This window comes from Cibotium barometz, chromosome 15 (genome assembly GCF_041138505.1).
Source record: "Cibotium barometz isolate CiBa-2024 chromosome 15, ASM4113850v1, whole genome shotgun sequence".
Lineage (NCBI taxonomy): Eukaryota > Viridiplantae > Streptophyta > Polypodiopsida > Cyatheales > Cibotiaceae > Cibotium > Cibotium barometz.
Genome location: NC_141060.1, coordinates 42,828,280 through 42,854,337, shown reverse-complemented (window position 1 = coordinate 42,854,337; position 26,058 = coordinate 42,828,280). Strand labels below are relative to the sequence as shown.

General features: G+C 45.9%; 1 protein-coding gene across 1 annotated transcript in view; it reads left to right on the top strand.

The window, feature by feature from the left end:
- The window catches only part of LOC147631328 (proteasome subunit alpha type-3-like), a 43,390-nt gene extending 17,871 nt beyond the window's left edge, over positions 1–25,519 (top strand). Inside the window, exons 5-11 of the mRNA XM_086809720.1 lie at positions 1,227–1,300; positions 1,444–1,530; positions 1,639–1,723; positions 1,830–1,876; positions 1,955–2,020; positions 2,146–2,236; positions 25,209–25,519. Coding sequence (XP_086665846.1) covers positions 1,227–1,300; positions 1,444–1,530; positions 1,639–1,723; positions 1,830–1,876; positions 1,955–2,020; positions 2,146–2,236; positions 25,209–25,283 — 525 coding nt within the window. The 3' untranslated portion in view covers positions 25,284–25,519. The remainder of the gene's footprint in view (positions 1–1,226; positions 1,301–1,443; positions 1,531–1,638; positions 1,724–1,829; positions 1,877–1,954; positions 2,021–2,145; positions 2,237–25,208) is intronic.
- The last annotated feature ends 539 nt before the right edge of the window (positions 25,520–26,058 follow it).

Below are 26,058 nucleotides of genomic sequence, written 5' to 3'. Positions count from 1 at the left end.
TGGCTCTGATACCAATAATTAGCCCCCAAGCTAAAGCCCCTACGATTAAGCATAAACAAACAGGAAATCAAACATAGACATGAGCATCTAGCTCACCGCCCAACCGTAGAGCCATTCAGGCTCACCCTTGAGCACAGGGGAAAAGTAGCATCCGAGACATGGCTCCATGTGCAAAGTCCTTGGCCCATACTGGGAGCTACGCTTGCAGGCCCTCCAAGCTGCAGCTAGTAATCCTCCTCCTGTGCGAGACTGTTTTCATCGTAACCTTTTTCGACTGAGAAGAAAGAATTTGAGGAGCTTTACTTGGATAGCTGGGCTGAGAAGTGGACCACCTTTTTTGATCTGTATAAGTACACACTGATGCTCAACGTATTAGTCAGATTCAAATTATGCTTCAGCGTATGAGGTCTGCCTAGTGGAAGGACCTTTGTGTGAAAGGGCTGATTTTCAGCTTGTGTTTTAAGACACGATTTGTCTCTTTTAAGAAGATTAGACAACTTTCGAAGGTTGTGTAAGTTGTAAATGGGAATGCTCATAGCTACTAAAGATATAGGCAAGTATGGCCAAGGTTGAGGGCAGAGACTAGCCATTTAAAAAGTTTCAGGCTTGATTAAGCTATGATTAATCAATCAAAGGCATTCATTAGCAGAAGAGAACCATGTAAATAAAAAATTTGTGTATCTATTAGGTTTTGATATTGGAGTAATATTCCAAATAGTTTACTTTCTTATGGGCCTTGTATAATCCTCTGCATGTACATCTTGGTCTATTGATGTTAATTACTGTGATACTTTGCTCCTGGCCAGGCACTTTTCGTTGTTTGTGTGTGTTTGAGAGGCATAGAGGGGAAGGAGAAGGGGGAGCTAAAGAGAGGTAGAGATACTAAGGTAGGGAGGGAGAGTAGGGTGTGAGGGAAATAGCTAGGCAATGACCAGATACTCCCAAGTCTGACAAAGGTGTCAGCAACAAATAAAACTGGGAGCAGCTGCATTGATAGATAATTGCCCCTGGGAGAATTAACTCTGATGCTCATTTTTAGCTGCGAAGGCATTGTTCAATTGATGAGATCTAGGTCTTGGTTGAAATTGGGAAGGCATTTCCTTTGTAACACTGGTTCAACATAAAAGCGAGTTTCTTTCATTTGTGTAGATGTTCTGTCCTTCCTTGTAGTCAGTCACTCTTAAGTTGTTGGCAATACATGGTTGTAACCTGTGTTTTATATTCAGGCAATGGCAGGGCTAGCAGCTGATGGTAGGCAAATAGTGTCACGTGCTCGGGGAGAAGCTAACAATTACCAAAGGTATGCCTTTTGAAAAGTATAATGTTTGCTTGGAGACTAATTTGATGCCCAAGCATTATGGCTGGGCTTCAGAAGTGCGATCTCTTTCAGATACTATACTAGTTTGCATTAAAAGAACTCACAAGTATCTTTTTTCTCGTCAGTTTTTATGGGGAAGAAATTCCCATCAAGGAGCTTAGTGACCGTGTGGCTAGTTATGTGCATTTGTGCACTCTCTATTGGTGGTTGAGGTTTTCCCCAAACACATGCTTTTCATAGTCCTTACATTAAAATCTTCAGGTCTGGCTTTGGATTGCTTCTTGGAGGATTCTAGGGCTTACTAGCTTGATGTTATGCAGACCATTTGGGACAGCGGCTCTTCTTGGTGGGTATGATCGGGATGGTCCACAGCTATACATGATTGAGCCGTCAGGTGTTGCATATGTAATGGCTTTTACTATCCTCACCAGATTTTACATTTGAGTATATCATTTTTTCCTTTATTCAAAGAGATGACCGTGCCTAAAAGATTGGGTTGATTTGTTGGCAGAGGTATTTTGGGGCAGCTGTTGGAAAAGGAAGACAAGCTGCGAAAACGTGAGTCTTGGTTTCTTTTTCAGAAGTTGTTAGGGTTCAAACATAACCAATTTAAAACTAGTGTCGAACGCTGAGCAGGGAAATTGAGAAGCTGAAGCTAGCAGAAATGACTTGCAGAGAAGGTGTTATTGAAGTAGCAAAAATGTAAGTTGTATGTAGACTCATTTTGGTGCTTGGAATGTGGTACAATTAGAAAGACACTGTTATGGAGATGTTCTTGGCACAGTCAATGTATGTACTTGCTTTCATATCTCTGCCATCCTCTGCAGTATATATGGAGTTCATGATGAAGCAAAAGACAAGGCTTTTGAACTGGAGATGAGCTGGATATGTGATGAATCAAACCGTGAACACCAACGGGTGAGCTTAATAATGTTTGAGAGTATTTTTTATGAGAGTTCCTAAATTATGATACCTTGGGTCATATTGCATACTTGCAATGAACATGTTACATACCTTTTTAAAAGTCGGAAGTGTTTTGAAAATGTTTTGGATGTTTCATGCCCGTTTTTTTCTGTTTCAAGGTTTTTAAATAAATAAATAAATGGGGTGACTAACAGTTAGCTATCTGCCTCGTACAGAAAACATAAAATGTACACTGCTTCTCCACTATTGGGCACTGATGACGTTAGTAGTCCGTACTATGCATAATGGAGGTGATAGTTATATAGTCTTGTGGGTTGACTACCATGAGTATATAACATGCATGTTCTTAAAAGATGAATTTGGGCATGTTCCTGGATTCAGGAAATGGCTTTTCTTGAATATCTGTTTGGCAAGAATCTCACCCCGAGAAGGTAGAATGAATGAATTGTGGCTTTTGCTGCAAGGGAGGTTACAACCAATACAATAGAAACTAATCACGACAGCATCCAAAAAGGCCAGAGTGGAGTCGGAGCTGGATTGCCACTTGGCCCGATTTCAACAACTTCTGTGCATTGCTCAGTCTGCATCTAGCTCTCGCTTGGTGACTACGTCGTCTTCGCCATCTAGCTCCCACCTGGTGAGTCTTCACCATCTAGCTCTTGCTTGGTGACGTCAACTGCGACCGACATTGCCACTACTCAAACAATGCTGTGACATTCCCGAAACTCAGCACTTGCAGCAGAGTCTAGTTAGTGCCACCTTTGCTCCGCCTGCTGCAGCTCTCTTTTCGGCGAGGTGTACCCGCATGTACGTCGCCTACAACAACATTAGCATTGGAGATCATGTGTATCAGAGATAGCCGCTTCCAATGTAACTTGCATCAAATCGACAAAATTTAGGAAAGTAAAATCAACTTGGGGTTTTTTTACAATTTCTTAAATCCACCTTAATAAGAGCATTAATTCCAAATCTTTAATCTTTTTTCAAAATTGAGGGCATATATCGAGCATTCAAGTGTTGCTATAGCCTCCAATAGCATCATTTTCAAAAAGCCCTAATTTTTGGGAAATTCTAATTTTTCTTGAAACCCCAAGTTTTGGCATTATTTGTACGAGATTAGACTCTGACATTGGATACATTCCTCTGTTAATTTCATAGCATAAAGTGGCTTGCCACATGTTCATTGAAATATTTAATAAGGAGAGTTTCCACACCTGGCATACTAAGCTGAAGTTTAGTATGATGAGCGAAGGCCTTTGGCCTTTCTTTGAAGGGGAAGAGAAGATGCTTGAGAAAGAAGATGCATTACAAAAATCTTGGAAGCTCAGAGATCAATGAGCCTTTGGCCTCATAGCCATTTGATAACTTCATACACCATGTTGGCGTTCTCACTACCTCCAAAGAGGCTTTTGAAAAGCTGGACAAGATCTTCGGAATTCAGGCAAGAACCACGAAGGTTTCTCCATAGATAGAGTTCTATGGACTCACAATGCAACCATATGAAAGCTTTGATGCTCATGTGAACAAAATGAACTCCCTAATGAACTAGCTTGCAGGACTTAAATCAAATGTGGAAGAAGATCACTTCTAGTTGTGAAGCTGTGTACAAGGCAACTTTTACAGCTACAATTGAGTGTGTCTGGCTTAGACTCCTTATGGCTAATTTGGGTGTTGGACAGTTGTTCTCCACTACCATTTTCATTGACAATCAGATCGCATTGGTAGTTGCGAAAAACCTAGTGTTTCATGCTCTCACTATAAGCACATTGAGGTGCATTATCACTATGTCAGGGAAAGACTCTCAGCAGGAGAGATTAACTTGGTATATGTGCCTACACACGATAACATGGCATATTTATTCACGAAGGCTCTTTCTCGTGAAAAGTTCGAAGTTTTTCGCAAAGCTTTGGAATTATTGCCTTTTGGGGATTGATCCACATGTTCACATCATCACTCCAGGGGGGGTTTGTTGACATCTTTGTCACAGTGTAGGATAGCCGAAGCACTCTTAACTCTCCTAAGGAGGGGTTTTTTCCGTGTGCACAGGAACACACCCTAAGCCATTACTGTGTTTTACCTTATCATTTCATTGTACTTTCATTTTTAGGTACACCCAATATCATTGTGTAACGTGATTTCTTTCTCGCAAGCTAACACGACTGTGTACTTGCTTCTCTATGTGTGTGTGTGTGTGTGAGTATTGTTGCTGCTTCCCTCTCTTCCCAATAGAAATCTGGCCTTTTCCAAGGGATTTGGCTCCCATAGCCCATGTGACACATCCTCGTATATTGCGGGCACATGTGGCACTTGGGAGCAACACACACATGAGTCGACAACAACATACAAGTGCCAGACAAGTTGTTGACAGGTAGCATGGCAGTCGAGTTGGCAATGTGGCAATCAATGTGGACACGAGCACTTAGCCTAGTGTGAACAACTATCATGGGCATTGTCAGTAGGCTGACAACCTTCATGGTTGGGTCTTCTGGACACTGTTGGGAATCAAGGTCTTACTTGTGCATGTGAACCACCTCTTAGAGGGGTCACTTGTCTGTTTGTGTGTGTGTGTGTGTGTGTGTGTGAACCACCTCTTATAGGGATCACAATAATATCTAGATATTTGTGTGAGTTTGACATAAGCAATGATGCCATAGAATCAACCTCTGTACTTACTTGAAATTATCAAGCAACAAGTCACATCATTACAGCTGAGTCTCAAATAGACTTCTACGTGGAACTCTCAAGCCAGGTCCAGTCTCATATGGCTTGGATGCACCCAAGGACAGCACTCTCTGGTCTTGAAGGTTCCTCCAAGCTTCACAAGCAACTTCTCTTTGTTCTTCATGGCTTCTGGGCACTAATGAGAAACTCTAGCAGCAGAAAGGTCTGCTGTCTTCAAGCTTTTTTACTAGTTTCCAGGTGACGCATATGCTTATTAAAAACTGAATTTTACTTTCCGAAATGAGGCTTGGACACCCCACAGTATGCCATAAGGAGGGCACTTGGTTCAAATGGTGGGGGATGTTCATCTTTAATGAAATGCGTGGTGCCCAACTTACTCATGTTCATACTCATTTATTAATGAGTGTGAACACACATTGCTCGTAATTTGTCTAAGTCCAAAGCTCTCATGTGCCAGCATGTCCGGGTCCCGCCACTCCTAGGCTTTACACAACATCTCATGCAACACACAAAAACATACCAAATATCTAGCAAATCTTCTAGATTTTCCTAGGAGAAAAAAGTTGCCAGTACAGTCGAGCGTGACCTCCCCCCCTGAAGGCAATGAAGTGTTAGGGTTAGGGTTTACAGGAGCTTCAAGTAGGCGTGGAAACCAACAGAGAGAGAGAGAGAACACGACTTCAGTCTATTGCTTGATGAAAAAAGTGAAGTACAATAGCCACATAATAGTGACCCTAAAGATAAGTGTTCACATGTCCGGCCATAAAATGTGCCGGGTGGACCAAAACGCTTATAAACTGCATATAAGTGAAACTGAGCTAAACTGGGGGAAAAACCTCCACTAACTGAAGTAAAAAGTGCCCCAGTAATCTACTGATGATCACTAGCACTCCTCTGGGTGCATACACAGCATAAAACCCAACAAACCCCCCCTGGAGTGATATGTGATCACTGTACATCATCCACCAAAAGGAAACAAATTCAAAGCACTGCGGAATGCTTCAAATTTCGGACGTGGTAATGCCTTGGTGAAGATGTCTGCCACATTCTGATCTGTAGGACAGTAGATCAGACTGATATCTCTTGCCTGGAGTCTCTCCCGAACAAAATGATAGTGAATCTCAATGTGTTTCGTGCGAGCATGAAACACAGGATTCCTGGCCACAGCAATGGCACTCTGACTATCAGTATAGATAGGTGTAGGCTCCTCCACTGAAATATCCATATCAGTCATGAGACGACGCAACCAAACACACTCAACAGTAGTAGTGTAGGCTGCTCTGTACTCTGCCTCACAAGACGAAGTGGCCACTGTGGTCTGTTTCTTGCTTAGCCAAGAAATGCATGAAGAGCCAAGAAAGAAACAATTTCCACTAGTGGAATGTCTGGTATCAAAATCACCAGCCCAATCTGAATCACTGTAAGCGTATAACTGCATGTCACCCCCCTCAAGATAAAGCAATCCAAGAGACAAGGTACCCTGCAAATAACGGAATACACGCTTCACAGCTTGCCAATGTGACAACCGCGGGCTGTGCATAAATCTGCTCAATTGAGAGACTGCATACTGAATATCTGGCCTTGTATTACACAAATAAATGAGGCACCCAACAGCCTGTGCATATGTAGTGGCATCAAAGGAAATACTGTCATCTTGTAGTGACAGTTTCATCCCAGGCTCCATAGGAGTACTAATAGGATTGCAATCCTGAAATTTAAACTTCTCCAGAAGTTTAGTAACATAACGTGATTGCAACAACCCAATGCCTCTGTTATCCTGCACAAACTGTATGCCCAAATAGTAATGTACAAGCCCCAAGTCAGACATGTCAAATGTCTGTTGCAGTATCTCCTTAAAAGCTGCAATTTTGTCATCATTTGATCCCATGAGCAAGAGATCATCCACATAAAGAGTGATGACCAGCAGATCTGTCTCTTCTTTCTTTACATACAGAGTGGCTTCTGATGGACTGTTCACAAATCCCTGAGTGAGTAGGAAAGCATCTATTTTTGCATACCAAGCTCGTGGAGCTTGTTTCAAACCATACAAGGCCTTTTTCAGCCTGCAAACTTTCCCCTCATGACCATGTTCTGCAAATCCCATGGGCTGAAATACATAAACTTCCTCCTCGAGGTCCCCATGTAGGAATGCAGTCTTTATGTCCAACTGGTGAACAACCCAACCACGATGTGAAGCCAATGCAATGACACACCTAAGTGTCGACATACGGGATGTAGGAGCAAATGTCTCCTCATAATCAATGCCCTTCTTCTGTGCATAGCCCTTTGCAACTAGACGGGCTTTGTACCTGTCAATGGATCCATCTGCATGTCTTTTCAACTTATAGACCCATTTAGTACCAATTGCTTTCTTGCCTTTGGGCAGATCAACCAAATCCCATGTTTGATTCCTTTTAATAGAATCAAGCTCATCCTGCATGGCTTTGTTCCAATGCACATTATCTCGTGCATCCACAAATGAATCAGGCTCATCATCATCCTGTAAACTGGCTGCCATAACCAGATTCAAATCCATGATGTGTGCATGCTCATTGGTCCTTGTCTCCCTACGAGTACGACCAGCAAGAGGACCCTCTAAATGGCTGTCCTGTAATGTCCTCAAATACCATCTAGGTATATGTCTGACCTGTGGTGCCTGCTGCCCCATATTTGGTTCAGCTTCTGGCTCATTTTGCTGCTGAATTTCTGCACCACCTACATCATTTGCTGGCTGTCCTGTACCCTCATGAGTTGGATCACCAACTGTGGAATGAAATTCCATAGGTAGTAGACCTTCAAACACATCATTTTAAGCCTGATTTGCCTCATAACCAGCCATGGATATTTCTGATTTTTCATCAAAAATCACATCCCGACTAGTGAATATCTTCCTGGATAGTGGGTCATATAACCTGTAGCCCTTGCTCTCACGGCTATACCCAACAAAAATGCATTTTGTGGCTTTATCATCCAGCTTCCTCCTCAACTCTTTGGGTATGTGTGCATATGCAAGACACCCAAAGATACGAAAATGCGATACAGAAGGCTTGCGGCCATGCCAAGCCTCAAAAGGAGTAATAGAAACCAATGCCTTTGTGGGACTTCAAAATATGACAAGCACACATGACTGCTTCCACCCAAAAGATATGTGGTGGCCTTTTTGCCTTTAGCATACATCTGGCCATCTCCATGAGTGACCGATTCTTCCTTTCTGCAACCCCATTCTGCTGTGGGGTGTAAGGAGTAGTATACTGATGTTTTATACCTCTACTCCCAAGAAAGGAATTCAGCATATGTGACATATATTCCCCCCCTCGGTCAGAACGGAGAGTCTTGACCTTGCATCCTGACTCTGTCTCAGCAAGTGCTACAAAGGCCAAAAATGCATCATATACCTGTGATTTCTGTGTCAAAGGATAGACCCAGCGTATACGAGAGAAGTCATCAATAAATGTTGCAAAATAGAAGCAACCACCTAATGACTTCGTCTGCATGGGACCACAAAGATCACTGTGTATAAGCTGCAACTTTGCAGTTGCTCTTAGAGCCTGATCACGTGGGAAGGAAAACCTATGCATTTTTCCCAAAATACATCCTTCACAAATGTGATCTGGAGGCTTCTCCATGAGAGGTAGATCTGTAAACATGTTATGTCGCTGCATAAGCATAAGACTACCAAAATTTACATGCCCCATGCGAGCATGCCATAACTCCGCATCAACCATAGCTGGAGTAAGAGTGAATGCATGATAAGCAGACTGATCCACTGGCTGAAATGCATCCAACTGATAAAGTCCATGACATAATGTACCAGTAAGCATCAAGGTCAAGGCATTAGCTTTGTCTCTGACCATGCATTTATCATCATCAAAGTGGACTTGCATACCACAATGTGCTAAAGAAGAAATGGACAACAAATTCTTCTTTATCCCTGGTACATATAAGGCATCTGTAAGGCGGAGAATGGAGCCATCAATGGCTGTGAGCTGAATCTCCCCAATGCCACGAACTGGATATGAAGCATTGTTGGCACACTGAACAGTTTTGCCAACAGGGGCAGGGCCAACATGACTAAACAAATCCCTGTGAGATGTGATATGCTTTGAGGCACCACTATCAAAATACCAAGTACATGCATGCTCTGTCAAACTGAGTGCCTGTGAAGACCAAGAGGCATCATAGCTGCATGTATAAAAACAGTAATCCCTGTCCTCAACAAAAGAAGCAGTCTCTGGAGGAGCTTTAGAAGCATCATTAACAGACATCCCAGCTTCCTTTGCCTTCTCTTTGGCAATCCTCTTCCTACATTCCGTGATGTAGTGACCTGGCTTCTTACAGTAATGACATTTGCCCTTCTTCTTGGGCTGTCCATCACCTTTCTTGGTATCCTGTGAAGAACCACCATCACCTGAATTTTGATTTGAACTCTTTGGCTGAGTTTTTCCTTTCCCCTTTTGACCTGTAGTAAATGCTTGTTCAGCATTTGTGTTCATATTCATATTCTTCCTCATTTGCTCCTCTTGTAGTAAGAGAGCAACAAGTTCCTGATACTTGAGGGGTTCAACAGCATTCCTCATGCTGAGGTTCAAAGAGGTATGAAAAGCCAAGTAAGATCTTGGCAAAGAGTGCAAGATGGTGGACACAAGCTGCGTCTCAGGAATAATCTCATCCACATTGATGAGTTGTTCTCTCAAATCCTGCAGCTTGTTTAAGTGGCTAGACATATCATCTCCTTCATTCATTTTCTGATTTTCCAGCTCTCTTTTCAAAAATGAGATCCTAGCCTCATTACGAGCAGCATACATCTGCTCCAAAGTCACCCATGCATTCTGTGAAGAGCCAGCTGAACGAATATGAGGTATAATGGACCTCTGTACTGACAATGCAATGAGTGACAAAGCTTGTGCATCCCTGGCATCCCATGTCTTTTGAGCATTTGTTCTTTGAACAGGCAATGGCTGTCTTGGAGCCTGTACCTGTTGTCCTCGTCCACGAGCACCCCCTTGGGGAGGAGTCTCTGGAGCCAATGGACCTGGACGTGGTTCATCACCACTAACAAAATCCCAAAGACCTTTTGCCACAAGCACATTTTTCAGCATAAAACTCCACAGGGAGTAGTTCGTGCCATCCAATTTGTCTTCCTTAGACAAATATGTGAATACATCACTTTGCTGTTGATTTGCCATTATGCTTATGCACAATGTTGTACCTGTGTATCAAAAAACCCAATAGCAGAAACCCTGATAATAACTGTACTTCACTGAATACAGTTCACCCAATTATGCCTGCACTCTCAATCCTCTGAATGTGCAGATCAATGCACCAATGACTGAGTAGAGCAGCAAGTGGCGTACACAATGCCAAAATGCCCCAAATTTGCTGCACCCAAACTGTGCAAAAAACTGTATAGTTCTTTGCTAGAAAATCTGCCTGTATTTGCCTGTAGATTTTCACAGAGAAAATAAAAAATGCCCAATATTCAGAACTTGTAATGCTTACCACAGTTGTACTGAGTAATGAACAAGTACTGTTGACTGTACTATGCAGGTACAGTTTACTGGTTCTGTACGGAAGCAGGTGGAAGTTGCAGTCGTATCACAGCAGGTACAGTCGCCAGGTACAAAAGCAGGTACGCAGCACTGAATGCTGCAGGGCTTTCTGCGCAGGTTTGTACGGAAGCTGGTAGCAAGGCGACCAGATGCTGAAGGCAGCGCTGACAGTTGTACGGGGCAGGTACAGTACCTGAAGGCGGCTCAGTCTGGGTATACGGGGCTGGTACACGTGCGCTGACAGGAACGAAATGCAGTACGGCGCTGTCAGGTACGGAATGCAGTACGGCGCACAGGTGTACGGGCAGCAGGTGCTGAAGCTGCAGTACGGCGCACAGATGTACGGGCAGCAACAACAGTGCTGTACGGCGCACAGGTGTACGGCGCTCAGGAGTATGGGCAGCAGCACTGGCAGTGTACGGGCAGGGCAGGGCAAGGCTTCAATGCTCTGATACCAAATGAAGGCAATGAAGTGTTAGGGTTAGGGTTTACAGGAGCTTCAAGCAGGCGTGGAAACCAAGAGAGAGAGAGAACACGACTTCAGTCTATTGCTTGATGAAAAAAGTGAAGTACAAAAGCCACATAATAGTGACCCTAAAGATAAGTGTTCACATGTCCGGCCATAAAATGTGCCGGGTGGACCAAAACACTTATAAATTGCATATAAGTGAAACTGAGCTAAACTGGGGGAAAAAACCTCCACTAACTGAAGTAAAAAGTCCCCCAGTAATCTACTGATGATCACTAGCACTCCTCTGGGACTCACCAGCGGCGTCTGATCTTGTCATGTAGCTGAGCCCCGTTGCATTGCGTACGGCCCATGCCTTCTTTGGACAGTGCCAGCACGGCCTCCACTTGGCATCCGACCCTCTAGCTGGAGTTTCAGGCTTTCCCATGATAGTCTACTTTCTAGGCCTCAAGAACGAATACCTTCCTCTTCTCCCGATGATAGGTGGTGCCATCGGGAGAGTGATGGAATCCCCACAGCTGCCTTCGCCCTCGCACAAGTAGCCGAGATTCCATCTCTGCGCATGTGTGTTGCCTCACCGGATTCTGTGCCTCACATGATATCTATTCCCAGCCTTCGGGGCGACCCCATTATGCAACGAGTGGAGTATTCCGGCCTTCTAGGCCAATGCTTCATTTGCAGATAGATGGGTCATCTGGCCAGAGCTTGCCCTCGGTGTCAGTCTAGGAGATTGCCCTCGATGGTCTCCCCCCCTCGCTTCCCGCTCAATTTTGCACTAGGGGGCTGAGGGAGGAGCAGATTTCCAGGCAGCGGAGCACCAGGTACTGACCACGGATGACCCTCCAGCCAAATAATGGCGGACGGTTGGTCCCTGCCAACCGAGCACCAGAGCTGAGCGTCGTTGCCATGCGTGCCAGGTTGGCAGCATGCAGGGGGATTCGGTTTTGCCAAAGAACTGTTACGAGCACTTATCCTAGCACCCGTCCACAGATGGTGTCCCCCCCCCCCCCCCCCCCCCCGCGCGGATCGGGCGGCCGATTCATCGTCGTGACTCCTCTTCCAGCTCTCAGTGCCTAGTGGGGCCGGTTGACCTCACCCTCTCTCCATCGGGCCTTCCCCAGTAGCCTTCCTCTCCAACAGATGCCTCTCAGCAACGTCCCTCTCTAGCCTCCCGCCACCGACTCTACCTGCAGTCGCTCCATTTGCCCCTTCCTCTTCTTCTGGGCCCCCCATCGCCCCCCCCCCCCCCCCCCCGCTAGCACTCCCGTCGGCCCCCTATTGCCCCCGATGCGGAGAGGAGATAGCCGGCGAGTTCCGTTCGTCGCATGAATCGGTTCTCAGAGCCGGTTGAGATAATCATTGCGGCCTCTCCGGTGAGGGCTCTCCCACTCGAGTTTCCAGGTGGGCCCCAAGGATCTTGGGGCAGCCGGTGGATTATAGTTTCTTCCGGTGTCTTCCGATGGAAGGGATAGATAGGTTTGAGGAGACTGTAGCCCCTATTCGGATTTGTGTGGTCTTCCACCACTCTAGACCCTCTACGCCAAAGAATTGCGTGATGGTCTTCTCTTTCCTCTTGAGCGCAGCCCCGAGGACAGAGTGGGACGCAGAGTCGGTGGTTGCTGCCATTTAGGGTCAGGCAGTTGAGCTATCGCAGCATCTTCAGGATCTCCGAATCATCGACGTACTTACTTTTCTATGGCCTTTGGCCAGGATGGAGCTTGGTGGATTAGCCCACAGAGACCAGGAAGGGGAGATGGTGACCTCCAGCCTGGAGGTGTTGCTTTTTGTGTTCATGCATACCTATATCGCAGTACCTCCCCCCCCTTCTTACAGGTATATTCATTGTGATCGATGGAGCACGGAGTATTCATACTCTCGAGCTCGGACAGAGTGGCAGTACATGCAGGGCAAGATCCATGCCCACTTGGCACGACTTCGCACCAGGACGGATTGTGACTATTCCCCGTCTGAAACGGCGTCCAAGACTCTTCGAGTGGAGGGCAGTTCCAATAGTTCCGCCTCACAGAGATTGATATGAGGATTTAGGGGACCTCAGTGCTAATAGTTCCGCCTCAGAGAGATTGATATGAGGATTTAGGGGACCTCAGTGCTTTCAGAGACGAGGCATCCTTAGAGGAGAGCTTCAGCGAGCTATGGTGGGGGGACCAATCGACATTCTTTTCCTCCAAGAGCATCACCAGGCTCTACAGCGTTCACTTTGGATGGTGGCTTGGGGGAGATCAATGTTTTCTTACTGGAGGCAGCCTAGAGTAGTTTGGAGGGATTTTGGGAGCAGGAGAGGAGTCTGTGGAGGAGCCTAGCCTCTTTACAGTGTCTTCAGGAGAGTTCCCCAGACAGGCCGTGGATTGAGAGTTAGCTTGCTGCCACCCGCACGGAGATTTGGTCCATTGAGGAGAGGAGGGTGGAGTACAGATACCATGCGAGGGCTTCATTCTAGACTCATGCCGGTGACAGAGTTATAGGACATTTCTTTGAGATAGCTGGCTCCCATAGGAGGAGAGATGGTATTCGCAGGTTGCGTGGCCAGGATGGAGCTATTGTTTCTGATTCCCCACATGTGAGAGCCATCGCCACGGACTTCTTCCGATCTCCTCATTGGTGCCCCATTATCCCCCCAGGTGATGGACGTGCGTGAGAGAGTCTGGCGGCACACGAGAGAGGTGGCTCCCTCCTCCCTTCAGTCTTTCTTATTGACCCCTTTCACTTCAGAGGAGCTAGCGGAAGTGGTGATGGCACTACCTAGGGGCAAATGCTCGGGGGCGGACGAGCTTCCTGTCTCTTTCTTTCTTCGCCATTGGGACCTCATGGAAGGTGGCCTTCATGCTGTTTTCAATGAGATTATGGCCATAGGTGCCATGCTAGAGAGGCTTTCAGAGGGCTTGATACATTTGATTCCCAAGGAGGGTGGTGATAGATTGGAGATCTGGGAGTGGAGACCTATCACCCTCCTAGGGACAGCTTATAAGATCTTGGTCAAGGCCATTAGCAGGCAACTTCAGCTTTCTCTTCTAGACTTAATCCACGACACTCAGACTGGCTTTGTTCAGGATCAGAGCATTCTAGACAACATCTTTACCTTTTGGGAGGCGACAGCTTCGGCCAAGATGCGGCAGCAGGACCTCATTGTGCTACTCCTAGACTTTGAGAAAGCTTATGACAGGGTGGTTTGGAGCTTTCTAGAGGGCACAATGAGCCGGATGGGATTCCCCATGGAGTGGATTCATGGAGTCTCAGGACTTTACTCAGCATCACACAGCCAGGTTCTCATTCAAGGAGCTTGAGGTGACAGATTTCCCCTTTCCCACTCGGTTCGACAAGGCTGGCCTCTGGCACCGTACCTCTTCCTATTTGTCGTCGACGCCATGAGTAGTTCTCTCCCCGCCCAGGAGACTGGATTCCAGGGATTGTGCCTTGCCCTCCGCACGTAGGAGCTGTTGGGCGGCTTAGAGTTTGCAGACGACACAGCAGCTTACCTTGTAGGAGATGTTGGAAATCTCCAGAGATTCGCAGAGGCGATTGAGATTTTCTGCCGTGCACCAGGAGCGCAGATCAACTAGCACAAGTCGTGTGGTTTTTGGGTAGTGTCAGCACCCGCCCTCGTTTCCCCGTTTTCATTCCTCGAACGTTTTCGTTCTTGTTTCTGGTGACTATGCCTATTCCAGAATACACCCCCCCCCCCCTCTCCTGCGGTGTGGCTAGGCATGTATACCAGACACGATATCCTCGTGGCGGTCCATGGACCAGATGAGGACAATGGTCTGCTCAATTTTTCTATTGGATCCCATGGTAGACTAGAGAGATCAGAGCTCCCCTTGGAGGATTTGAGGGGCTACACCAAAGGGTGAGGGTGATTGGTTTTCGGGCACGGGAATGACACACAGATCCAGCACCGGCTAAGGTGGCCAGGGAGGGACTATGGTGGCTATGGATTTGGGAGTGCCGACCTCTCACGCGGTTGCAGTGGGACCTGGGAGAGTGGACTTGGCATGATCCTGCGGATCGAGAGGAGACTCTGGATGCCCCCTTCTTTGCATACACAGCACGGCTTGGCCGCAGGATCCAGATGCCTGAGATAGATGGCACACCTTCAGCATCAACACATTGGTAGTCTCAGAGCCTATCATAGCGCTTCCTTTCAGATTTCTGGAAGAGGCTTTGGGACAGCTTTCGGCCTAGGAAGATCATTCTCTTTCTTTGGCTGATGGCACACAGGAGTTTGGCGGTCGGTACTTGGCTGGTAGTTGGAGGTCGGTCAGTAGCTTGTCCGCGGTGCGGCCACCCCCAGGAGTCTCAGCGACATTGCGTTCGGGATTGCCCGAAGGCTCAGCAGATTTGGCAGCGGATTCTTCGCATCTTCGCTATGGACAAGGCATCGACCCGGATCATCACTTGGGGCATTGTCGCTTGGGCCAGTGAGGCTGGAGTGGTCAGGACTTACGAGGAGGATGGAGGAATAGCCCTTCAGGTCTCCCGCCATCGTATTGTTGTAGTATCCGCCATTCACAACCCCACCTATAGGTGACTGGCAGCTAGGCTCATGCCAGAGATGGGAGATTTGCAGTAGCATAGCAGCCTGGCACTTGGCGTGCTAGAAGCAGCGAGGCCATCGAGGGTACCCACACTTCGTTAGCTGAGACCATCAGGAGCATATTGCTTGATATCATTCACACCCTCCACGGTCAGTTGGGGAAGTTACATGGAGGTTCTGACCGCATGTGGAAGCGGTGGGAAGCCTTCTTGAGACTTCGGAGGCCTGGCCCTTTCCTCACAGATAGAGGCGGTGACCCCATTTGGCATTATAGACCACCTCTGTGGTTGTTCCCCCCTCCCCCCCTTATGAGATAGCCTTCTCCTCACAGAGCGGCCAGCCGGAGGAGAAGCATCTCTTCCCCTTCTGATCACTTGTTTCCCGCCCTTATATGAGGTGAGTTTGTATCTAGCCCGTTGTGGTTGTACTTCGCCCTTTGTGGCTGTTTTTTCTTTAACTAATTGAAGGATCTTTTTCCCCGGGGAAAAAAAAATCTTCTAGATTCACATGCAATCATGCATGGTGCAAATGCACATACTTGTATCAAGACATGATACTCGGAAATCTTCCGTTCTCAATACTTATCTAGACATCTAGTCTCAGTGGGCACCATTCATTAGAAAGGGGGTTCTAGACCAAATGGCGACATGCAGGCATCATGCACTTTAATAAGGGCCTAGTGGCTGTACTCTTGTCGTTCCTGACTTCTTCATTCTCAGGCTCTCATGGAGTCGAGATTGCACTTTGGTTTTTGTCAAATTTGGGAATTAAGTTGAACTTTCACCGAATGGGTAGTTCCGTGTAGCCATGATGGACTATTGGTATATGTGTATGCTATCCCAAAGGATGGCAGACAGAGATGGAGCATATCTGGGCACCTTGCAGTAAGTGCACAAACAAATTCAAGTAAAAGGTGTGTAAAGGCCAAGCAAGGCATTTGGACAATCCATCACAGTCCTATCGCATAGACCTTATGTCACAAACCCCTATATTCTAGGGACATGCGGATGCGTGTCAGGCCTAGAAACATGCGGATGCATGTATGTATTATACCTGGGCATGTGTATGGATCATATGAGTGGATGCATATGAGTCCAAGGACATGGCAGGACATTTGTGGACTTTCGGGCGGTGCCCGTGTGGATTCCGGCCATGCACACATGGTGTGTTATGATGGCAGGCGGAATATTTTCAAGTACAAGAATGATGATAGGTGGTTCTCCAAGTTTACATGTGCACAATGCATAAATGATGCATGCCATAACTTTATTTTACTTTGTGTGACATTGTCTTGCTGCCTGGACAATGCTTGTTATTTTGGCTTGTGAAGTCCGAGGGACCGGGGACGCCCGGGCACCTTGTGGACACTTGTGTGCACTCCTGTTTGGGCCTAAAACTGTGGGCTTATGGGTTTTGCAGGTGGTAAGTGCGTCCACACTCAATTTACAGCTTACTTCATTTACTACTAAGGTTTGTTGGTTTGCAGGTCCACACTCATTAATAAGTGGCCGGACAACTTATAATGCGTTCGCATTTGGTTGAACCAAAATTAATGAAGTCCGGACAGCTTATGGCCATTTCCCATTTGGTTGGACCTAAACTTATACAAACAGGACAAATGGAGCACTATGGGCTGGACACCTACCTGGACACCTTATGGGGACACATGTCAGCTAGTATGTGTACCCACCAGGCCCCTTAGGTGGCACTGGAAAAAGGCGCCTCCCTCAAGAGGCCCTTTTGGGCTGTTTTATTCATTATTCAACACATTGGAGAGCTGGTTGGAGCTTTGGGAGGGTTGGTTGGTTGCTTCCCGGACTCACACAAGCTTGGACAACGATCCCCACACTCTTCTAAAGGGCTGGTTGGTAAATTTCAGACCTGCAATTTCTGGTTATTGCGAGTTTTGGGCTGGTTACAGGTGTCCAAAGTCAACTTGGACAGTACAGGACAGCTCTAGGGACCTCCACAGGGCTGTAGGACCCCTTACAGGTAGATTTCTCGCGACAGAAAGTTGCTGTTTTGGACTGGTTATTGCACAAAACAGGTCGGACATCAATGGAATATGTGAGCATGGATGTGTCTCAAGGATTCCTGGTATAGCAGGTGCTTAGGGCAAGCATTGGGGACACTTGCTCGCGGAGAACACAGGTTTCTGGATCAGTTTCTCGCGTGGAAACAGGGCCTAAAGATCCATTTACATCTTGTGGAGGGCGGAGTACTTGTGAGGATTGTGATACTCTTGTGCAGGGCGGATGTACCTGTGAAGAGGCTTGTGCAGGGCGGATGTACCTGTGTGTAGGGCGGATGTACCTACAGATTCTCTTGTTTGAAATGTATTCATTCATAATGTATTTGGAAGAATCAGGTGCAGGCTGGTGGTGAATCCCCAGGCACCCGTAATCTTGTACTTTGCAAACTCTTTTGGTAATATAACCTAAAGGGGGGGGGGGGGGGGGGGGTCAGCCTATCATCGGCCCCTTTATGTGGTGTACTGTCATTTTCAGCTTTGTGGTTGTAATGCTCAAGTGTTAAGTGCTCAGAATCTTGTTCACATTTATACGATTCCAATTCACGCGTCCGCCTCCCGTTACATTGGTATCAGAGCTCAGTTTTTCCCCTCATTGGAAAACGGTCTGAGGCTTGGAATCATAACTGGTGACCTGATTTGAGTGTCATGGACAGCCACATTTCTGACAGTGTGGAGAACACACAGGACCATGAATTTCATGGTACAAGGGATGCAAGAGATGCTGCAGGCAATGATGTCTATGGAGATGCAGGTACTCATGACACTATGCATTCTGATTTGGAATCTTTGAGGTGTCAAGTGTGACGCTATAGGGCTGAAACCGAAGAGCTTAGGTCATTGAAAAATGACCCGGATGTACAAAGGGTGTTGGCTGCGAAGGCAAAGGCTTCGGTCCATGAAGTCACTTTTGAAGCAATTGCAAAGGAAATGGATGTTGAGAAACCCCGAGAGCTTGCTCTTGCATACCTAATGGTTAAGGGTGATGTATACACTGCAGCAGATGGTAGTTTGGCTTTCAAGAAGCCACCACTCATGGCTGCCCGTGGTGGTGCACATGATGCACAACAAGCAGGAAGAGCACAGCAAGTGCCAAATGCTGAAAGGACAAGAGTCCCTGGTGCTAGGCTTGATGCAGGTCAAGAGAAGAGTAAGGATGAGGGATCCTCTACTCATTCCTGCTTTGCTCCAAGAAGACATATCCGTTCTCGTGTTGAGCTTTCCACTCATTTGGAGAGTGTGGCTCAAGAGAGAACGAAGAGGGATCGTGAATCTTCATCACGGCATCATCATCATGCAGATGAACAGGATGTACATAGGGATGCATATAGAAGGAAGAAGCCTCGAGAGTTCAAGTCCGGTGACAAGGATGCAAAGTTTGAAAACTTTCAGGGACGGATGGACTCTACCAAAGCACTTGCTTTCATTAGACAGTTTGAGATAGCTTTTTGCAATGAAGACTTTTCGGAAAAGTCTATGCTCAGGCATGTGGGAATGCATCTCAAGGATACGGCAAGTGATTGGTGGCTTGCAAAAATACTTGATGGAAGTGCTGCCCCAACTTGGTCTTCTTTCAAAATTCAGTTTTATGATCAATTCTTACCACCAAACTTTGCAAAGGATGTACGCAAGGAGTGGGATTGGCTATCCCAAGATGAGGGAGAATCCGTGGCTTCATACATAGCAAAGTTTTGGAAAGTCCTTCTCAAGGTTACTCCCTTCATGAATATTGGAGAGGACGAGAAGAAGAGAAAGTTTGAATCGGGGCTCCATCACATCATTCAACAAAGCTTGGGAGTGTATCCAAATAAGACCATACAAGAGCTTATACACTCAGCCATGATTGCGGATGACCAGAAAAAGGGTGGACAGCCACCTAAGAATGCTCCCAAAGATGGCCGAGATGCAAAGGATGACTCCGAAAAGAAGCCGGGGGCTAAACGCCACAATTTTGGGCTCTCAAAACAGCAATTGGAAGAGTACAGGAAGGCTGGACAATGCTTTAAGTGTGGCAGTAAAGATCATATATATCCTAAATGCCCACAGAATCCTAAGAATGCTGAGCCTAATGTGGAAAAGCCTCTTGTGAATGTTGTACCCGATGTGCAGGGTAATACAGGGCATGAGCCCAAGAGTAGTCATATGCAAGGCTTGGGGCAAATTGAAGGATCAGCCCGCTTTGTTTCTTTTTGATGATGCTTCCACAGATAACTTTATATCCGTACAGATGGCTGCCGCCATAGGTCTCAATGTGGAAGACATGGGAATGCAAATGAATGCAGATGCCGCCTTTGAGGGCAAACAGGTTGATGTAACTCCAGTCATTGGTAAGCTCCGTGTACATATACAGGACTACCTCGACCATGAGAGCTTTTTAGTGGCTCCTCTTACAGGTTGTGATGTTTTGTTGGGGATGCCCTGGCATCACCGTTTAGAGCCTATTAAGGCTTACAAAGAGAAGAAAATCAGCTTTGTACATAGAGGCCGTGAGCACTCTATAGATGTTGGTACTACTGGAAGTACCATACCTCTTGTAAGCCATGTACAAATTAATAAGGCAATAAAGAAATTAGCTTGTTCTTACTTGGTTTTTGTACGTGATACCATTGAACATTCTAGTGTTGATGTTAGTACATTAGATCAAGACAAGCTTAACTTTTTGAATCAGTTCAAAGATTGTTTTGCGAATGCTTTGCCAGCAAGGTTGCCACCAGAGAGGCCGGAAGATCATTGCATAGATCTAATTCCCGGTAGCTCTCCACCTAATAGGCTACCATACAGGGTGAGTGCTAGTCAACAAGAAGAGATTATGGCACAGGTGAATGAACTTTTGGAAAAGGGTTTGATTCGGCCTAGTTCCTCGCCATATTACTCGCCGGTACTTCTTGTTCAAAAGAAACATGGTACTTACAAGATGTGTGCTGATTACCGTGCCCTCAATAAGATAACCATCAAGAATCGGTTTTCGATTCCGCGCATTGATGACATCTTGGACAAGCTTGAAGGTTCGGCATGTTTCAGCCGAATAGACCTCAAGAGTGGGTATCATCAAGTGAGAGTAGCACCTCAAGATGTACACAAGACTGCATTTAGGACAGCCTTTGGTCTTTATGAGTTTTTGGTGGTGCCTTTTGGCCTTACAAATGCACCCGCTACCTTCAACAGGATGATGGACAGGGTGTTCAGAAAGCATAGAAAGTTCACAGGTATATTCTTTGATGACATTATTGTATTCTCAAAGAATGAAGCCCAACATCGTGAGCACCTGGCTATTGTGTTTAAAGAGCTTAAGGAAAATCAGCTCTACATAAATGCAAAAAAGAGTGAATTCTTCCTCCCAGAGATTCACTATCTTGGTCACATTGTATCAAAGGATGGTGTGCGCATGGATCCCGCAAAGATACAAGCCATGCAAGAATGGCCAGAGCTGAAATCAGTCCATGAAGTGAGGAGCTTCCTTGGTTTATGTGCTTACTACAGGAGGTTCGTCAAGCATTTTGCTTTCATTGCCGCTCCGTTACACGAGTTAACGAAGAAGAAAGCAATCTTTAAATGGACACAAGAAGAGAGAGATGCCTTTCAAAAGTTGAAGAGTGCAATCATCTCGGGACCGTTACTCATTATTCCGGATTTGCACAAACCTTTTGTGGTCGAATGTGATGCATGTGGGGACTGCATAGGGACTGTTTTGAACCAAGAAGGACATGTCATTGCCTATGAGAGCAGACGCTTGCAACATGCAGAGCTTCACTTACAGGTTTATGAGAAGGAGTTGTTGGCTGTAATTCATGCCCTTACTATTTGGAAACACTATCTTTTAGGGGCTGATTTTATGGTCAAAACTGATCATCAAAGTTTGAGATACTTTTTGACTCAAAGTAAGCTCTCAGAGAAGCATATGAGATGGGCAAATTTCCTCACAATGTTTCATTTTCAGATTTTACACACTCCAGGGAAAAAGAATGTGGTGGCAGATGCCTTATCTAGACGACCACAGGTTCATGCTATTACAGTTGCATACCATGAGGACTTATCGGATATGCGTAATACTTATCATCTGGATGAGGATTTTGCACATGTATGGGCTGATTTGCAAGAGGGTATTGCTGTCCCATCTTATGTCATAAGAGATGGATATCTCATGATGCAAAATCGTATGTGTGGTAAAGAACCTTCGCCATAAGGTTATGGATGAGTGCCATGCTCCTCCATATGCAGGTCATAGAGGCATTTTGGCCACAGCACAAGCTTTGGACAGGTATTTCTTTTGGCCAGATATTCGCAAGGATATTGAAGCATATGTATGTGAATGTATGGTATGTCAAAAGGTCAAGTTTGATCGACATAAAGCACCTGGATTGCTTCAGCCTTTGCCTATACCAAATGAACCATGGGAAAGCATTGCTATGGATTTCATTATGGATTTGCCAAGGACGCCACAGGGAAATGATGCTATTTGGACCGTCATTGATAGGTTTAGCAAGCAGGCACATTTCATTCCCGTGTGCAAGACAATAAAGCCAGACCATATGGCTAGGATGTTTTTGGCACAGATATTCAAACACCATGGCATGCCTAAATCTATTGTGGGAGATAGAGATCCTAGAACCACAAGCTTATTTTGGCGCGCATTATTTGACAATGTGGGTACAAAGCTGAACTTCTCATCAGCTTACCATCCACAGACAGATGGCCAAAGTGAAATAGCAAATTCAGCCGTCCTCGACTTGCTGAAATCTTATGTATCCGATCGCAAATCGGATTGGGAGAAGTATTTACCACTTGTTGAGTTTGCCTACAACAATACGGTACATACTTCTACGGGCAAGGCACCCTTTGAGATTATCTATGGCAAGGTGGTACTACCACCCATCCTTCGTACAAAGGATGAGATGTTTGCAGCAGATGAGTATGTCAGAGACTTGGATACTGCATTTGCACAGGTACGGACAGCCATAGAGAGGTCTCAAACCAAGAATAAAAAGGCAGCTGATAAGCATAGAAGGGATGTACAATTCAAACAAGGTGATTGGGTCTTGCTGAAATTTGAAAAGGCAGGCCTTCGGAAGAGGCCAGGGAAAGAGGGAAAGTACCCTAAACTTTCCAACAGGTACTATGGACCTTTTCAGATCTTGGAGAAGATCAATGATGTTGCATTTCGGCTTGTACTCCCAGATCATTGGAACATGCATAATGCTTTTCATGTGAGCCTATTGAGGCCTTATGTGGGACCGACACCGTTTGAGCCGGTTTTGGAAGACCCACCCGAGGTGGATGAGCTGGAAGAGATTCTTCAATCTGAACAGATTGTTTTTCACAAGGAATGAAAGCTTGCGGGAGGCAAACTTGTTCGTAGGTACCTTGTGAAGTTCAAGAATTATTCAGCTTTGGATGCGAAATGGATGGATGAGGCCTACTTCGAGGATTACCCAGATCTTTTGAAGGCCTATCTGGAGGCTTTTCAGTTGCGGTCAACTGATTAGAAGTCGGGGGGATGTCACAAACCCCTATATTCTAGGGACATGCGGATGCGTGTCAGGCCTAGAAACATGCGGATGCATGTATGTATTATACCTGGACATGTGTATGGATCATATGAGTGGATGCATATGAGTCCAAGGACATGGCAGGACATTTGTGGACTTTCGGGCGGTGCCTGTGTGGATTCCGGCCATGCACACATGGTGTGTTATGATGGCAGGCGGAATAGATGATAGGTGGTTCTCCAAGTTTACATGTGCACAATGCATAAATGATGCATGCCATAACTTTATTTTACTTTGTGTGACATTGTCTTGCTGCCTGGACAATGCTTGTTATTTTGGCTTGTGAAGTCCGAGGGACCGGGGACGCCCGGGCACCTTGTGGACACGTGTGTGCACTCCTGTTTGGGCCTAAAACTGTGGGCTTATGGGTTTTGCAGGTGGTAAGTGCGTCCACACTCAATTTACAGCTTACTTCATTTACTACTAAGGTTTGTTGGTTTGCAGGTCCACACTCATTAATAAGTGGCCGGACAACTTATAATGCGTTCGCATTTGGTTGGACCAAAATTAATGAAGTCCGGACAGCTTATGGTCATTTTCCATTTGGTTGGACCTAAACTTATACAAACAGGACAAATGGAGCACTATGGGCTGGACACCTTATGGGGACACCTGTCAGCCAGTATGTGTACCCACCAGGCCCCTTAGGTGGCACTGGAAAAAGGCGCCTCCCTCAAGAGGCCCCTTAGGTGGCACTGGAAAAAGGCGCCTCCCTCTAAAGGCCCTTGTGGGCTGTTTTATTCATTATTCAACACATTGGAGAGCTGGTTGCAGCTTTGGGAGTTGCTACAGGGCTGGTTGGTTGCTTCCCGGACTCACACAAGCTTGGACAACGATCCCCACACTCTTCTAAAGGGCTGGTTGGTAAATTTCAGACCTGCAATTTCTGGTTATTGCGAGTTTTGGACTGGTTACAGGTGTCCAAAGTCAACTTGGACAGTACAGGACAGCTCTAGGGACCTCCACAGGGCTGTAGGACCCTTTACATGTGGATTTCTCGCGACAGAAAGTTGCTGTTTTGGACTGGTTATTGCACAAAACAGGCTGGACAGCAATGGAATATGTGAGCATGGATGTGTCTCAAGGATTCCTGGTATAGCAGGTGCTTAGGGCAAGCATTGGGGACACTTGCTCGCGGAGAACACAGGTTTCTGGATCAGTTTCTCGCGTGGAAACAGGGCCTAAAGATCCATTTACATCTTGTGCAGGGTGGAGTACCTGTGAGGATTGTGATACTCTTGTGCAAGGCTGATGTACCTGTGAAGAGGCTTGTGCAGGGCGGATGTACCTATGTGTAGGGCGGATGTACCTACAGATTCTCTTGTTTGAAATGTATTCATTCATAATGTATTTGGAAGAATCAGGTGCAGGCTGGTGGTGAATCCCCAGGCACCCGTAATCTTGTACTTTGCAGACTCTTTTGGTAATATAACCTAAAGGGGGGGGGGTCAGCCTATCATCGGCCCCTTTATGTGGTGTACTGTCATTTTCAGCTTTGTGGTTGTAATGCTCAAGTGTTAAGTGCTCAGAATCTTGTTCACATTTATACGATTCCAATTCACGCGTCCGCCTCCCGTTACATTAACAAATTCAAGTAAAAGGTGTGTAAAGGCCAAGCAAGGCATTTGGACAATCCATCACAGTCCTATTGCATAGACCTTATTGCATGCTCCTGGCCACCTGGTAAAACATGCTAGGCCAGCCCACATTTGAATATGCAACATTACACATGCATTGATAGTGTCGACATGTGTTTTCAGATTGCTTCAGAACCACGAGTGTTTTTATACCACATCCACTAAATGTCATATTTTGTTTTCCAAAGCTAGAGTTCTGCAGGCCTAACGGAACTGTCTTCCTATATTTGTTTGCTAACACCAAAAGGTATATGGCGCATTATAAACATAGCTTTGCTTCCTTGACAATGCCTCAGCAGCATTCATAATCTTGTTTTTTCTTACCATACCAAATGGTTATATGATATATCATTATTCTCATGCAGCCACCATCATGCACACTCACATGAGGCCATGTACACCAGCATGCTTGCATGTTTAAAGGGCTTTTAAAAAATGGCTGCTCATAAAAGTAAGAGTTTTTCTCATTCCATAAATTTCATGGTTGTGTTTTAACCTTCAACAGGTGCCAGCTGATCTACTTGAACAGGCCAAGGCAGCTGCCAAGGCTGCACTAGAGGAAGACATGGATGCTGATTAGCAATGAAACCAAGTGAGGGTAATCATTGCTGGAGGGCATAGGATCTCCCGAGGACCGTAGAATTCCTTGCAGATTGTGGAAGATGTGTCCAAAAAAAGGCGGAAAAAGTTGTCTTGTGCTAAATTATGTATACCTCATGCTTTAGAGTGGTGAAGCCTCTCAAACTTTGAATGAGATTTTGGTAATAAGATTTGAATTTCTGTATCTTTCTAAAAGTTTTAAATAGGTTATCTTGAGAAGGAAGGTTTTAACAATGTCTTTCCATCTTATTTGGGATGAGCATGATTCTGAAGTGGAGTCCAAGGAAGTTAAGGACGAGAGCAACATTTTGCTTGAAAATGAAAGCTAGAAGATATAACTCCCGGTTTGAGCACTGCCTTATGCAGCACTAAAATTAATGCTGATTGCGTTTCATAGAACTGTTGCACTAAGTTGTCTTTTGAGCCTATCAAAGATCCCTTCACATAATCAAAACGGCACCCTCCATTTTTTTTTCCCAAGAGAAGATCCTTTCATTAGTTAAATGAAAAGCCTGCTCGAGTGGTAAGAGTACAAACACTGCAATGATGCTGCCATTGGAAGGTGAACCTATTGAGTTTTTGCTCCGGCACACGATGGAAAACTTGCGAAGTACTGAAAGTCCAGGCAGGGGCGACCCCATGAGAAATGAGATCGGACACCCACCAAGTGGCCACAGAAGGGATGCGAAAGTAGGGGTTTCAAGTGAGGGCTGTTCCTCTTGAATCATGGCTAGACGAAGGAGTTGCCATGTGTG